We start from the raw sequence: 15,772 nt of genomic DNA on the forward strand, positions 1-15,772 counted from the left end.
CAAGGAGACAACTGTGTTGGCAGTGGGATACATTAAACACACGATCTTTTCTGCTTTTCTGCTCTCTAACTGAAATATATATTGGCATGTGTACAGCCAGAATTTTTTTTTTAGGTATCTACAGTAAGATTCCTTTGATACAGGAAGCCCGTTGGGAAACTCCACTTAAAAGTTAGAGTATGCTTTAGATACAAATACGGATCTCTGTCTTCAGGAGCTCAAGTTTCAAAATGTCTGCCCTCATGCTCCTAGAGTTTGACAAAGGCCTGACTTGCATCAGTTTATAGCAATATTTTCAGCAAACTTGGTCCTTTTTACACTGGCATGAAATCACAGTGAGTCCCCTCAGCACACACATCTATGGGTGCTGACACACATGCTTGCTTTTGCAGACGCTCACCGTTTTCCTCAACCTGTACATGTGGCTCAGAGCACAGGAGCAGGTGACAAGCCGAGGTTTCGGTCAAGAGCCATCACCCCCCAAAGCTGCTGGCTCCTGCCTTTGTTAAGGAGTGTGTGTGCAGACCCATGAGTCAGCAGGCTGATCAGCATTGATGGTCACATCTGGCACTGTGGTCCCGGAGCTGGACACAGCTGGGGATGCTGTGCCTGCAATCCAAATCCTTACATAAAGCAATTGAAAGATTATCAGAGCTGCCTGGGTGTTTGTGGCTGCGGCTGAACACACTTCTATTGGCCTGAAACTGGATATGAGTTAAAATTTGTACTCATAGTCTGAAATCTATTAATGTTGTATTGAGACCTTGGAATATGTAACTATGTTAGGAGTCATCAGCAGGAATCTCAGGAAAGAAATAATGAATAAAAATGATGCAATGAAGATGAAAGACCTTCCCACAAACTCTTGGGAATTTGTTCAAAGATGACTTGCTGAGCAGCTGGTCCAAAAGCTTGACCTCCTGTGAAGTTCAGGAAATAGGTGGTGAACTGAGGGCTAAGGAGCAGGAAACTGCCAAGACAAAACTTTGCTATGTAAAAAGTGACTAATTTGCAAGAGTTGTTTGAAAGCTCTTACAGGAATTAGACAGCTTGTCTAGAGGCTTTGCTCTTCTTTTATATCCTGCTCTGTTCCTATCACCAGGTTGATCAATACATTGTTTTAAGGAATCTACCATATTCACCATCAGTCACAGACTCACAAAGGGAATAAAGTCAATACTGGACCCAGTCAGGCCTCCTGGGTAAGGATGATTACTACTCTCATTTAGCACTTAGCATAAAAATGGGAAAAGAACATGATGGGTTTTCTGAAAGGGTAACATCATAGGCAGAGAAGAAGCTGAGTTGCAGCTATTTGCTTAACCGTGAACATTGCTAATTTATAAAACAACTCCATTCCAATATTTGTTAGATATATTTTTAAAGAAAATAAACATAATCTGCAATCGCTCATTTGTAACCGATGCATAGAATTTTGTGTTAATGCATTTACTAAATTTGCATTCTGAAGTGTAGAAAAAGCAGTACAAAATGATGTTCCAGAGGCAACATTCAAGGCAAAACTGCTTATAGACCCTAGACTTAAGAACAGAAAATCAATTTTCCTTCAAACACTTTATTGGACAGTACTCATAAGTATCCCAGTAAGGCATTATTAATGATTTTGTACTGTGAGTCACTGGTTCGTTGTACAGAACTGGAGTTAGCTGAAAGCTTAGTAAAGTCCTGTCAAGCTTTTTTATTGAGAAAGTAAAAACACATGACACAATCTACTTATTTTCTGGGATTGGGCTAACTTTGTCTTTCATGCTCTGAGACAATGATTTTTAGAAATCCAGCATAATTTACATACTGCTCAGTACATATTCACTCTATCAGAGACCTCAGCTGTAAGGTGTGTCTTTCTCACCTTTCCATATAGTCGAGGCAGTGAAGGCCAGAGGAGCTCTTGCAGAGTTGAGTTCAACTCCCTGACCACCCCAACTGCTAACAATATTTAAGTAACCTTTATTGATACTCTAGTTGTCCCATGCACCATAGTGATGACAAAGTGGTGGTGCAGACCCCACCTTGAAAACAGGAAGAACTAAACTGCAGTGCTGGTATGTCTGAGGGAAATAATTTGTACTGAAGATATATTAGTGCAGCAATTAATTATTCAGGTATTGTTTGCACATTTGAGGTACCTTCCATTATTTCATTATATTTCAATTTTTATACCAGTGACACTTATTTGATAGAAAGCAAACCTTTTATAGAATGACCTGCATTGCAAAATGGCTGTGAGCTCTGTGTGTTGCTGGAGAACCAGGTGACATTTGGTGAGAACAAAGCAAAACCAATATTATGGGATGAGGTTATGGGTCAGTGTCTACCAATATGACACGAGGGCAGGAGGAAAAAAGGCAAAGTAAATGAGCTTTCTTTCACATAAAGTATACATCAATGTTTTTTCCCTCAGGGCATCCTGGTCATCAATGAATATTTCAAGAAGCAGAATCAGGAGATTCGTCTCCAGCTACCTTTTTATTTAGACAGTTATGTTTAGAAGAAACTCAGCAGTAAGTCCACTGAACAAGTGAAAAAGCTTTCATTCTCTTCAGCTGGGCTTCCTTGACACAACAATTGTGGATATCCAGTATCTTCTAAGAACCAGTGACTTGCTATTGCCTGACAACTGAAAAGTATTATACTTTAGCTTTCAGTCAAAATTAGTAACTCAGTCACTTTCTATATATGATATAAAATGTTAACGTTATAAACTTTAGTTACCACAGTTAATTTTTAGGCATCTAATCTAGTGTCCTGAATGGAAAGGCTCAGCATCTTCAGTCCCCACTGTAAGGAGGGGAGGAAAAGGGTGAAAGGGTTGCTCCTGCAGAGTGCTGCTCTGACCACCCCAGTTAGGCTGCTGCTCTGAACAACATTTTGTCCTTGTCTGACGATACAGGGAGATGACAGAGATTTCCTCCCCAAAATAGAAACCAAAGTTTGGTGTCTTTTTGGCATGACTTTTCCCGATATTCACAGTGCAGTTTCACGACTTAATTTGTAATGGGTGTTGTTGGGAAATCCTGATGTGATTGTTACCCAATCCACACGTATGCAGCATCAGTAGTAGTGCACAAGCATAGACTGTTATGTTATTAAGGCTGCAGTGAAGACAAGAGTTGCAGTTACTGTGGCCTGGACTAGAGAAATGCTACAAATTTTCATCTGGTAGTATCCTGAAGCTGTAAAACAACTGGACTTTAATTCTTACCCCATTAAACCAAGAGATAATTTTGCAGTGACTTCATTATTCCCCAGATTAGATCCAGTGTGAGCTAATGCTTGGAAAGGTGCACAACCAAATTTGAAAATCAAAGCAACAATTGATTAAGCTACATATAAGAGGATGAGGTGTCAATATTGAGGATATTCCATTTTCTGGAAATGTGACCTTTTAGGACAGGTTAACCCAATTAAATGCAAAAAAAATCTTAAGTATTTCAAAAAAGAAGACTAGAACCCTACACGTTGTGACAGCCTCTATGAAATGTTGAGCATGCGTTTAGATCATGTGGCCCATGCACATCTTATTGCTTAGACATAGCTTACACTTAACCAAGGATACTGCATTTTTCTGGTGCTTCCTCCAAAGCTGAAATACCTGTAGTCAGTCTCAGCTTGTAATAACACCCACATCTGCATTTCAGGGCTCTGCTTGGGGACAAATGGCCTATTGCTATGTCTTGGGCCATGTGTTTGTCCCCATCAGCCATGAAACCAGCAGCAGTATTCATCACTGATCATTATTACTTAAGTCAATATCAGCCTAGTCAAAGCAGATGAACTCTTACCAGGGTGGTTAGGATGGGATAACTGCATAGCTGCAGGCAAATCACATAATTCCCTATGACTACCTATGAAATGTATAGAAATAACTCTTCCAGGTGGTTCAAAGCACTTGGCCATGTGCCTAGCAACTCACCTAGGCATTCTGGGATTGCATAATAAAATACTACTTGTCATGTTTTATTGCTTAATTATTGTTATCACCTTCCAGAATTTCAGTAAACTGGGCGTTCTGCATAATGAGGTTATACTAAGCCAGAGACATTGTAACACAAAAACAGAGAGAGCTATACTACTATATTGTACTGGATATATTATTACAACACAGTAAACTTTTCACTCTGTCTATTTTGACTAGAGAAAAAAACAGTTTACAGTAGACTTTTCTTCAGTGTGCCCAGATCTCAAATTCTTTGCAAATGATAGATATGCTTATACAATAAAATCCCGTTGTTAATATTATCACAGTATGCTTAAAATGTATCTGGAGAGCTGACGAGGAGACCGCTCAGGCTAGGAGACAGCAAAAGGGAAAGTAAAGGGAAAATTATCATCCTCTCATATTATGAAATCTCACCCTCACTCATTTGCATAGGGACAACATCTTGCTTTTTGAACCAAAGACACCAGATGCATAAATGGTCAAGGTAAAAAAAAACAAAACAAAACAAAACAAAAAAAAAAAAACCAACAAAAAAACCAACCAAACAAACAAAAAAAACCCACAACAAAAAAACCCCCAACTAATAACCCAAGCAAAAAAACAACAATCCCAAACAACAACAACAAACCAAAACAAGAAAACAACCAACCAAACAAAAACACAAGCAGAAGAGAGCAAAAGTAAACATGGCCTATAATTTTAAAAAGTTATTCATCCTTCTTATATCTACCTTGTCTCCCATGAATTTCAAACATTTATCCCAAACCAAGAAAATATGTAGTTTATAAATGAGAAAACAGGTGACTAATGAAGGCCAAGCATGATTTAATATAAATACATTTATGCGACAAATGTTAAATACATTCTAATACATTCTTTCCCTTGGCAGGTGGGCTTCTCTCATTCTTTCAGAATTACACAAGCCTATTATCCTACCCTACTATCCTCACTAAAATAAGATTTTATTATTTTTTACTGCCATTAGCAGTAGAGAACAAATGCAGCTCTTGGAAGATGAACTGGATTTTATTCTGGTTTATTTATCATGAAAAGAACTGTTAATTAAATTATCTGTGCAAAATATCACTGTAGATGCATCAGCCCAAAATAACCAAGCTTGGCTTTCAGTGTTTATTAGATTCTGCTGTATGTTTTCCTGCTTATGCTCAGAAAGCAAAACAAAACTCTAAAATAAGCTTTTAAATGGAAAATTGTCTGGAAGGCACTGGAAAAAAATTCTCATGGAATGAAAATTCTAGTGGCTACCACTGGTCAGACAGCAAGGCGATAAAAAATTTGAGATAGGTTAGTTGTCCCGTATAAATCCTTATGCACTGGTTGCTGGTGCAATACTGGATGGATAGTCCAAGCCATCAGTGGCACGATGCAGAAACAGAAGGAGGGAGGGGTCTGCAAGCTATATTGAGAAATTTTCCCCAAAGTAAGTGGAGTTCAGGGAGATCACAGTGCACAGAGTCTGGAAAATGCGTACTCATGAGAGCATCCCATTGTCTTTCGGACTTGGAGCCAGAGCATGTTGGCACTACTTGAAAAGCACACTGTATAGCAAGCCTGCAACATGATGCTGTGACCCTGCTTTGGACAAACAGTCCTGTTGGTTACAGTAGGGATTTGCACGTGGTCTGTAGGTGCCCTCTCAGGGGCTGTAGAAGGCAACTCAGAAAATCTAGTCTGTCATCAATAGATTTAAATACTCGGTGTAGTAATCTGTTCCTCTACAGGACAGCCCACACATTTGATAAAAACTGGAATTGGATTTAAGTCATAAGGACTTGTTTGTTCAGTCTTAAAACCCTGGAGGTGGTAGGTGAGTGCAGTCAGTACTGCTCTCCTTTCCTAAGTGCCAAGAGGAGTGAATGAGAGCTGTTACAGGAGTCCCAGGGGTCAGGAGACGGTGGAGATGCTGACTGCATGGCCGCTGCTCTGCTCCATGGGGAATGCAGCCGACCACTGCTGCAAAAAATCATTCTGCTTGTCTGAGGGGATGAAGTGACTCTTCTGGACAGTGCCCACCTTGACTTACCTTTTTTGTAGTCCCTTTGATTTTGCAAGGTGGAGGCTGAAGAAGAATCCTGCCAGAAACCACCCTCTCCTCATTTTTTCCACAAATGATGAATTCCCATCCTTCATCTGGGACACTGATTCTCCTGTGGAGAGTGCATGGGAAGAGACATGACCAGGTTTAATATTTGTTTAGATTCCTACTATATGCATCCAAATCTCCTCCTACAGCTGCTCATCCTTCGTTTATTTAATGGCTTTCAAAATTCCATTGACAATGGCATGGCCTTCTTACTAGTCACCCCTTTGCTCTTACCCTAGTTTTCCCCCAGTGCCCCCAAGCTTGAGTGCAGGTACTTTGCAGTACTATGGACACCATTGTTTTCCATGTATTTATTGTTTATTACCAGAGAAAGTTGCATGATACCTGGGGCACCTTTCTCAGCCAAAACAAACATGTTTCTTTCTTTATTTCATACGATTCTTGGTCAGAAACTTTTCCTCTTAAAAATATTTTACAGTCCTTGATGTTTACCATTCTTCTCTGCAGGATGCTAGCAGAACATGGGCTTTACCTGTTGGAAATGTCCTTCAGACCAAGACCAGCACACTAGCCACCTAATTCAATCTTCTAAAAAGACAATGGCAAAAATGCTTATCAACCCTGATCATGATCGGAGTATAAAACAAAAATGTAAATTTGAGACAACATTTCTGAGGGAGAAAATAGCTCTCTGTCCATTTTGTTATAACTTCACCAATGCCCTTTGTACTTTGTTTCCCGATCTTTTGTTTTCATTCATGGCTCTTTTTCTACTCATAACTTTTCTCAGTACTTTGCACTATAAGCTGGTTTATCTGTTTTCTCCTGGAAGTTAAGAGTTTTACTGGTCCTCTACCACAGTGTAGTAAAGTAGTGTAGTAGAAGTTGCTATGGACAGCTGTTTTATACTCCCCACTGAGTTTGTTAATATCAAATGAGACTGAGACACAACTGAGCCCGAGCAAAATGTTGTGGTCAGACTGGAAGGCTGAGCATAGAGCTTTGAGATGTTGGCAAGTGAAAAGGTAACCATCCTCTGGAGATGAACAAAACTTTTCATTGAATGAATCATCTACAACTATTTTAATGCTGCTAAGAACAGAACGTGTGAATGCAGGAATATAACACTGAACTATTTTATCACCCTGGGTCACAAGGAATTGTTCAGGTGTTTTTTATCAATGATGACAAAAGCTACTGTGACTGAACTTACCCAGTGAAAATCCTTCAAAGAAAACATTCAGTGCTTGTGGTAAGGATGTCCAGATATTATAAAAGAAAACACTGTTCCATTATTTATTAGTAAACTCATTTCCTGTTAGACAGCTGACATATTATGGCTTATAGAACTGGGGTTTTCTCAGTGAAATATGAAAAAACAGCTCTGACTGAGTGTTGCTAAAATCCAGAGCCTTCGTATCACCCCAAAACAGGGATTGCGTTCTGTCTGTGTAATGTACTTCTATGAGTTTGCTTGGAAAGGATGTGTTTCTTCAGGTCTTCTCACAGAAGTGAATGCAATGGCAGTATACTTCTGTATGTAAAAAGTTGCAATTGCAGAGCTACCAGCTGGAGAGACTTCACCATCTGTCCTGTACATTATATATGTATATCTATAAATACATGTTATTTTACTACATAGTGACAATACAATAGCTGCTATCTCAAAAGTGTGTATGCAGGGTGACTGAAGTAAAATATGTCAGATCCGGCTAATATAAATCTTGCCTTCCTTGAGCTTTGAAAACTAAACCGTGACCTTCTAAATTTGGAATTCAAAATGTTGTTGGAACAAACATAAATGGTAGTTAGGGAAAAAACGAACAAACATAAACCACAACCAAACAATAACTGCAGAAAAACCCCAACAAAAACATAAAAACAATAACAAAAAAACAGCACAAACCCCAAAGAAGCTCAAGCTATCTTGAGTAAAATTGAATGGAATATTTGGAAAAGGTAGTTAAAAATAATGCTTCTTTTCTGCATTTTGAAATTTGCTTGGTTGCGGAGCTGTATTTTTGTATTGTAAATCATACTTTTCAGCAATGGCTCAAGGGAAGCTCAAAACTACTGTCTGATGCTGGTTCACATTCTGTTACCACTGGTTTTGTTGCTGATGTTTCAATTATACATCCAACCTTGCAGTACTATGGATACCGCTGTTTTCCATGGATTTATTATAATTCATCACTGAATTTTAACTGTCATCCTAATTAGTAAACAGGATGTAATTACTAAAACAGCTCTATTTTCTCTCCAACAGCAGAGAAGCAACAATTTTATTTTCCTAAAAAACTACGTTTTGTTTTTTTTTCATAGCAAATTTCAGAATAAGTTTATTCAAAGGTGTTAATTTCTAATTTGGGCTTTTTTTTTTTTTAAATAGCTAAGAGGAAAATACTTTAAAAAAAATTCATTCTCAATAAAATTAAATAAATTATTTTCCACTCACCTCAGTTTTTACTTTTAGCTTCTTTTCCCACTGAACAAAAAAGGCAGAATCTACTTTGATAAAAAAAAAAATAATTAACTTTTTCCATTGGAACTAAAGCAAAATGTTACTTTGTGTTATTATTCTCTCACTTCAAGAGACAGTGAGAGAAAATGTTATTTTTAAAAGCAACAGTGTTACTTTCCTCACTTTTTTTTTTTTTTTTTAAATATTTAGCTCCTCCTTTTCTATAAGGGAAGTGGGAGGAGTAGGAAACAGCTGAAATACCAAATGAAATTACTATTTCACCACAAGCAAATAAAAACTTTCCTGCTTTTACTATTTAAAAAGTAATCATTAAAATTGAAGTAATGTAATTTAAAATACTTGAAATTAATGCCGGCCAAGTAATTTTTAATTAGCATGTAGTTAAACATAAAGCTCACTATCTTTAAAGTGAAGTAAGTATTTCCTCTCTTCAACCATCTGTCCCCAAGTCCCTGGCTACACACTCAGGTGCAGCTCTCTCTGGTGTGAGGTACCACTGTCCTTTGCCATGTCACTGCTGCAGGAGGAGCTCCTCCAGCAGTGCAACTTTGAGGTGGCTTCTGTTCAGGATAAGAATGCCTCCCTGTCTAAAATAAATGGGGGAGTTGTCTTTATGAGCACAGGTCCAGGTTCTTGCAGGGATGTGCAGGGTTCCTGACTAGTCACATCATAGCCAGTGGCTGCAGGATGACACTTCTGCTCTGCTGGGGTCGGGGCAACGTGTGACTGTCCCTCCATGCCTGTGCTGCTGTGCCATGCTCTGCTGAATTGTCCTAAAGAAGCATCGTGCAGAGTAGACTCTGGGAGGCAAATGCTGGACCACGTGAGGTTGGTGGAGCTGCTGAGTGCAGGAAACAAGGAGTGTGGGGTCACTTATGGGAGTATTGAGAGTGAGCATAGGTCATATTGGGAAGGCATCAGGTGAGGTGCAAAATTCTATGGGTATTATCTGCTGTAATATTAGTGGCATATTCCTGACATCATCACACATCAGGAAATACTTCTTCACTATGAGGCTGACTGAGCACTGGCGTAGGTTACCCAGAGAGATATTGGAAAACTGTCTGGATGCTGTTCTGGGGTACCAGTCATAGGTGACCTCGCTTGAGCAGGGAAGTTGGACCAGATGACCTCCAGAGGTCCTTTCCAACCTCAACCATTCTGTAGTCTCTGATATAGGCTGGCAAAGCTTCATCTCTAAAATATGTTATGCCTTACTGTCTCTCTTTATGAAAACCTACCTGTTCCGTGAAGCTGCTTCATGACACATTGTGAAGTCCTCATATTGACACTTCTCTCAATGAAGACAGAAAATTCAACAGCCTTCAACTTCACTTTCATTAAAGGTCTTAAATTGGTCTGAAGTAATGCATATGGATATGCATTTCTTTTATTCTAGAGATGACACTTAGCCTTTGACAAAGGGCCAGACTGAGGGTTTGCGTATCACTGAAACCTCATTTGAAACTTGAAGATAGGACTTGTATGAAACCTGAATATTAGTGAGTAACAAATGGCATGCACCACCAAGAAGTATGTTCTAGTTTTAGACTTCAAGCACTTCATTTAAAACTGCCTGTTTACTTAAAAGAAATACCAGATCCACAAGAAAAATACAGTTCTACATGTAATGTTTTACTATATTCAGTTGTGGGACACCAGTTTGGTATTGAACATACTAAAGGAACAAAACCAAGCCAAAACAAAGCAAATAGAAAGCCAGATACAGCGGATACCAATCATTGTCTCTTTAAAACAGCAAGATATATTCTGTATTCTGCATGAGTTTTGCTGTTTCTTGTGCTGAAGTGTGTCTGAGCTGCACTAGAAGCTGGTATCACTTTCCAGCACTGAGGGTCACATGGCACTGAGTCAGCTTTATACAGCACAGCTCCACATTTCATCCAGCAGTAGATCTGTTGATATGCTCCATATTGCAGAATTTAAATGAGTTTCCAGATAGGGAAAGATGATGACAAACAAAACTGGCCAAGTGAGATACTGACAGGGCAAGTCTCAGCATGAACACTGACCATGGAGCTGGGAACCTGCAGCTTCCTCAGAGACACATCCAGAAGGTTACAGCATCTTTTCTTGCCTGACCTCCACCTCAGATGAAGTGGCACATGCTTGTGAATACATGAGAGCAGAGGTCAACATCCCCTAAAGAGTTTAGCACAAGACCATTTTCTTGCACTGGCAGCCTCTTGTCCTCGGGGTTTTAACGTGTGACACATCTACCATCACAATACAGTTTGACTGTAACTGTTCACATTTTATCATACATATTCTAGCTGCATATTATTTTACAGTGGAATATAAAATAGAGGACTGCCTCAGCAGGTTATTTCAAGTACATCTGTATTACCTACCTGCTTGTATTTTCTTTTTTGGTACAATACATTCTTTTCACTTGTTACTTTTCAGTTCCACAGGCACTTTTCTAATTATGTATATGTGTTCATGTTTTCTTAAAAATAAGAAAGTGCTAAAAAGCACACATAATGCATTTTGTGTACATTTCTGAGAGTAATGCACATAATCTGTTGTGGTTGTGAGGCAAATAATTGCTTTACCTTTATGTCCAGGGTTGACTTCCAGTCTCCTCTGCAGCTGGGCAGCGAGTCCTCATGGCAATCCCCTCTGCATTCCAGGGACTACCTGCTCTTGTTAGTGACTGAAATAAAGACATATCCCAAAGCTACATACTGCAGCAGGACAAGCAAGAAGCTGGCCTCCCCCATTGTGGACCGCATGGCAACTCTTGAGGCTATCCATAATTAGAATAGATTATTAGGATGGGGGTCATACAGGGCATGGCCACAGAGGAGTGGACATTATTTCTAAATAGGCATCTATACTGCCCCATGGAAACTGCCAGAATCAGCAGGGAAACACCAAAGTCACAGCTGGACTCAGATGAGTGGAAGCACCCAAAGAGAAGTACCCTGTACCCATGATTACCTTGCCAACTTTTGAAGAACCATTCCTACTTGTATTTGTTCTATCAGCAGTGTCAGCTCTAGTGAAGAACGAGCACTGTTGCTCATTTCCACCGTGTCATCTCAGCCACCTGACACGGCTATAAAAATGCTTGTCTGCACTCTACAACCTTCAGACTAATGGCAGCTCAGAAAAGTAGTCTACTTTGAATGTAACATGCAGATACATCATGCCGTATTAGCCAAGGCTCTCAATGCTGTATTTACACATAGGAACTATTAATATTAAAAACACTAGGTGCTATAGGCAGAGACAACATTATGGACCAGCACCTACAACAATGGTGTCTCAATCTTTGCGGATGCCTCTAGCCAAGTAAAACAAATAACTTAGCAGTGACAACCTGCATGTTAATTATAATGAATCTGGTGTGTCCAGGAACAAAGTACATATTACAACAAAACAGGTCTGATATTGGTTCATCCAGACAAGTACTGTGTTTCTGAGTAACTGGCAGGAAATTTGAGCAATCAGCACTGGAAGGAGCTGCACACAGAGGAAATGTCTTCTCAATCATGGGCCAGAGCTTATCTTAAAAACCTGGCTGTATAAGTTTATATCCTTTCCTCAGTCACAGTGAGAATTCTCCCACATCACTTTTGCTGTATAATCAAGAGACTTAGTATGAAACAGTGCCTGGCTTCTGTCAGTAAAGTGAGAGAAACATCTCGGACAGGCTGATTTATCTGACTGCTGTATCCCATTTTAGGAGAAGACAGAACACTTCTGGGAGGTGATGGAGTTTCCCTCTTAAATCAGTCTTAGTCAGTATTGGGGATCAGATATGTGGAAAGGAATGAAACTTTTGTTTTTGTAATTGTAGATGTTTTTCAATACCATTGCTCCCTGGAGTTGCTTGAGCCTGGTCAAAATTAGTTACCCAAAGCCCATTGAACCTCTGGAGCCTTAAGGGTATGGGTTTGAGCAGTTTGTCTAAAACCAGTGCTTTTCTGGTACAACTCATATACCCATGGCCTTCAATATGTGCAGAAAGGTTATATTTAAGGTACCTTATTAAGTGAACTGCTTTCAAATGAAAAAATGGTAGCAAGAATATTTAGGTTGCCCAGTTGTGTCTGTGGGGGAATTATGACTCAAATTCTGCTGCAGTGCTACAGTGAGGTGCAGGAGACAGGACTCTTGGTCTTGGATAGTGGAACCGCTTTATTTTTCTGTTGGAATCAGGGGTGTGGCTGGAACCCCGACACTGGCTTTCACAGAGGAGCTCCCCAGGTCTGCCGGGTCATCACCTGCATCTCCTCACCGCTGTTCTTCAAGGCTGGGACTTCAGGAGGGCCTCGGGGAGCCGAGGCAGCAGAGCCCGATCTCGGGGCTGACCAGCCCGGCAGGGTGACGCCCGAAGGGCACTGGGAGCAAGGGCCGCGGGGAGCCCCTGGAGCTAGGGACCCGCGCTGGCCGGAGCGGGTCGAGGTGTCCCACGGGCGGGGGCCGGGACCCGGGCCCGGAGCGCACCCCTCGGGCGTTGTTCGCCCCCCGCGTCCTTCCTGCTTCCGGGGCCCGCCGCGGGGTGGATTTGCCGCAGATGACATCAGCTGTGGATGCTGGAAACGCGGCGGCGGCGCGGGGATGCGCCGGCTCCCCCCCTTCCTCCTCCTTCTCCTCCTCCTCGCCAGGTCCCTGCCCTGCACCGTCTCGGTATAAAAGCGCCGCCGCCTCCCCGCCCGCCTTCGCTCACTCTCTGCCGCCTGCGGACCCGCTGCCGAGCGGCTCTTCTCCCCTCAGCGCCCCAGAGCCGCGGGGCGGAGCGGGACAGCCGCGATGGCCACCGTGCTGGTAGAAGTGGACTCGGAGCCGTCCTGCAGCATCCCCAGCCTGACCTCCCCGTCGCCCAGCCTGTCTCACCGCTTCCTGGACAGCAAGTTTTACCTGCTGGTGGTCGTCGGTGAGCTGGTGACCGAGGAGCACCTGCGGCGGGCCATCGCCAACATCGAGAGAGGTGAGGCTGCGGGCAGCGGAGGCACCGCCGGCAGCGCCCCGGCTCCCCGCGCCGGTGCCTCCCCACCCCGGGGATGCGCCCGGGCTCACCCACCCCGCTCCCGCTCGGGGCACGAGCAGACGAGCCGCCAAGTCGCGGTCTGCGGTTCTTTATTACCCAAGGGTCCCGCCGCAGCGCCCCCACAACCAGCCCCCGCCCCACCCTCCCCCGGTGGGGTGCGGACACTGCGGAGCCACGGCTGCGGGCCGGGCCCCGCGCAGAGAGCCGCAGCGGGCTGGTGTGCAGCCCGGCAGCGAGACCCCCGCCCGCCATTGTTGGGGCGGAGGGGCCGAGGCGGGAGCGCAGCGCCCGGGGCGCCGCTGAGCCCGTCTGCCCGGAGGCACCGGCGGGTGGGCGTGGCGCAGTCCGCACTGCGGTCCCTATGGCAGCCCGGAGCGGACAAAGGGCGGCTGCGGCACCGGCGGCAGACGCGGCTGGGGATGGGATGGGATGGGATGGGATGGGATGGGATGGGATGGGATGGGATGGGATGGGATGGGATGGGGCTGCCGGGCGGCTGCCCCCCGCAAACCCTCGTCCCCGCCGCCGAACCAAACCGGTGGGATGCGGGGCGTTTTCCTCCTCGGCGGCAAAGGCTGCCCGAGCGGGAGCGCAGCCCTGCCTTTGTGTCTAACTTTGGGCGGTGAGACTTTTCTCTCGGCTGGAGGATTTTTCAGGATCCAAGCTTTATATGCAAATATATATCTTTCAATAAAGAAAAACCATGTGAGTAACGACGTTAATACCTGAGTGTCCAGCCTCATTATTGTCTGGCTAAGGGCTGCTTTGACTTGCTGTTTACTTGTCCTTTCCTTCAAATGGTGATACAGAAAAGTGTTGCAAGTGAAATGACACTTTTATAAGTTCTTGTTTTGGTTTCTGGTACAACAGAATGCAGGAGGGAAAAAAAAATTATAAAACAACCTCATTGCAATAATAGTGTTATGAAGCACAAAGAAAATTATTGTCAGACCCTATATTGTGTTAAAGTCAATTGATAACTGATTTTGTAACATATATTTTTGTTCTGGGCTGGTGAAAACAGAGATTTCTAAAAACCTGCCATTGTTAGAGGGGAGGAAGATACCCTGGAATGGGGAGTTGGTAGCAGCCTTGTCATGTAGGTGTGGTTCAGCAGTCCAGCTAGGACCTCATTTGTCTCTATTGTTGCTTTTTCTAGTACTGTTATTCTAGTCAGCTATTTCTCGTGCATCTTCTTTATGACTGTGGTAAAGGGCTGCCTCATCACAGCTAACCAGCTTCACCATGACCTGTTCATCTTTATTGCTACCATTGTCTCCTAGGGAGAACTACTGAGGCAGATGCTTTGTCATTCAGAGCCTCTTCAGCATTGCACTTCCCTAATTCTATCTAATTTTCAGTTGGGCCATAAGTGAACTGGCTGTGTTTCAATTAAATTATTAAAAATTATAGAGCAAATGGATAAAACTGTCCTCGAGACAGCTGATGTCATCCTTCCTCTGAAGAGATGGTCTTCAGTCCCTTCTTGAAGCTTCTGTTGTACAGTTGCTGCTGCATAGCTCTGTTGTTGCTACCTGCTGCCACTAACCATAACACCCACTTACAGTTTTAGATGTTCAGAGGGAACACTTTGACCTTTTTATTCAGCATTTTGGGTTAGAAGTCACCTTGCTGCTCCTGGTATCAGACAATCTGATTGAGATTTTGTCTGCTAGGAAAACAAAAAAAACTTGATGGAATTTTGAGGTGTATTGTTCTGGATGACTATACTGGCAGTCTGAAGCTCTATCTGCATGAGGCAAATATGGGCTCAACCAATATTCTCTTTGGAAAGTGTGCTGTAGTCTGGAAAAATCTTGTTTCTTTCAACCTTTATTCTCAACAAAGCCTTAAATGTGTTTTGGGTTCTTGATAACTCTGCCTCACTGTCTTCTCTGGTACATCTTCCAAGTACCATCACTGAATACTGTGGATTCATGCGCCAAACTGCAGAGCAACGTGTCAAAGAAAACATCTGCTGATAACACATCAGTGGCGTGATGCTACGTAACCTGGTGGAATGCAGAGTCATTTCTTAATATATTATGAAGAGGGAATGGTGTGGAGAGATGCATATTAAGTAATAACATTAGGGATGTGACTTTGCTAAGGGGGCAACCCTCCAACCCACCATCCACCATAAAAGGAGAGACCTTCAAGATTTTTCCACTGGTTCGGCAGATGCTACTGGGTGTGCCCTGCCTGTTGTCTGATTAGTCTGGTGTCTAGTGGCACTGCACTCCT

At 42.7% G+C, this 15,772-nt stretch overlaps 1 protein-coding gene across 1 annotated transcript in view; it reads left to right on the top strand.

Annotated features, from left to right (window-relative positions):
• The first annotated feature begins 13,057 nt into the window (after positions 1 to 13,057).
• Positions 13,058 to 15,772, top strand: part of MAP1B (microtubule associated protein 1B) — a 65,783-nt gene continuing 63,068 nt past the window's right edge. The window contains exon 1 of the mRNA XM_065047275.1: positions 13,058 to 13,468. Coding sequence (XP_064903347.1) covers positions 13,291 to 13,468 — 178 coding nt within the window. The 5' untranslated portion in view covers positions 13,058 to 13,290. The remainder of the gene's footprint in view (positions 13,469 to 15,772) is intronic.

This window comes from Columba livia, chromosome Z (genome assembly GCF_036013475.1).
Source record: "Columba livia isolate bColLiv1 breed racing homer chromosome Z, bColLiv1.pat.W.v2, whole genome shotgun sequence".
Taxonomy (NCBI): domain Eukaryota; kingdom Metazoa; phylum Chordata; class Aves; order Columbiformes; family Columbidae; genus Columba; species Columba livia.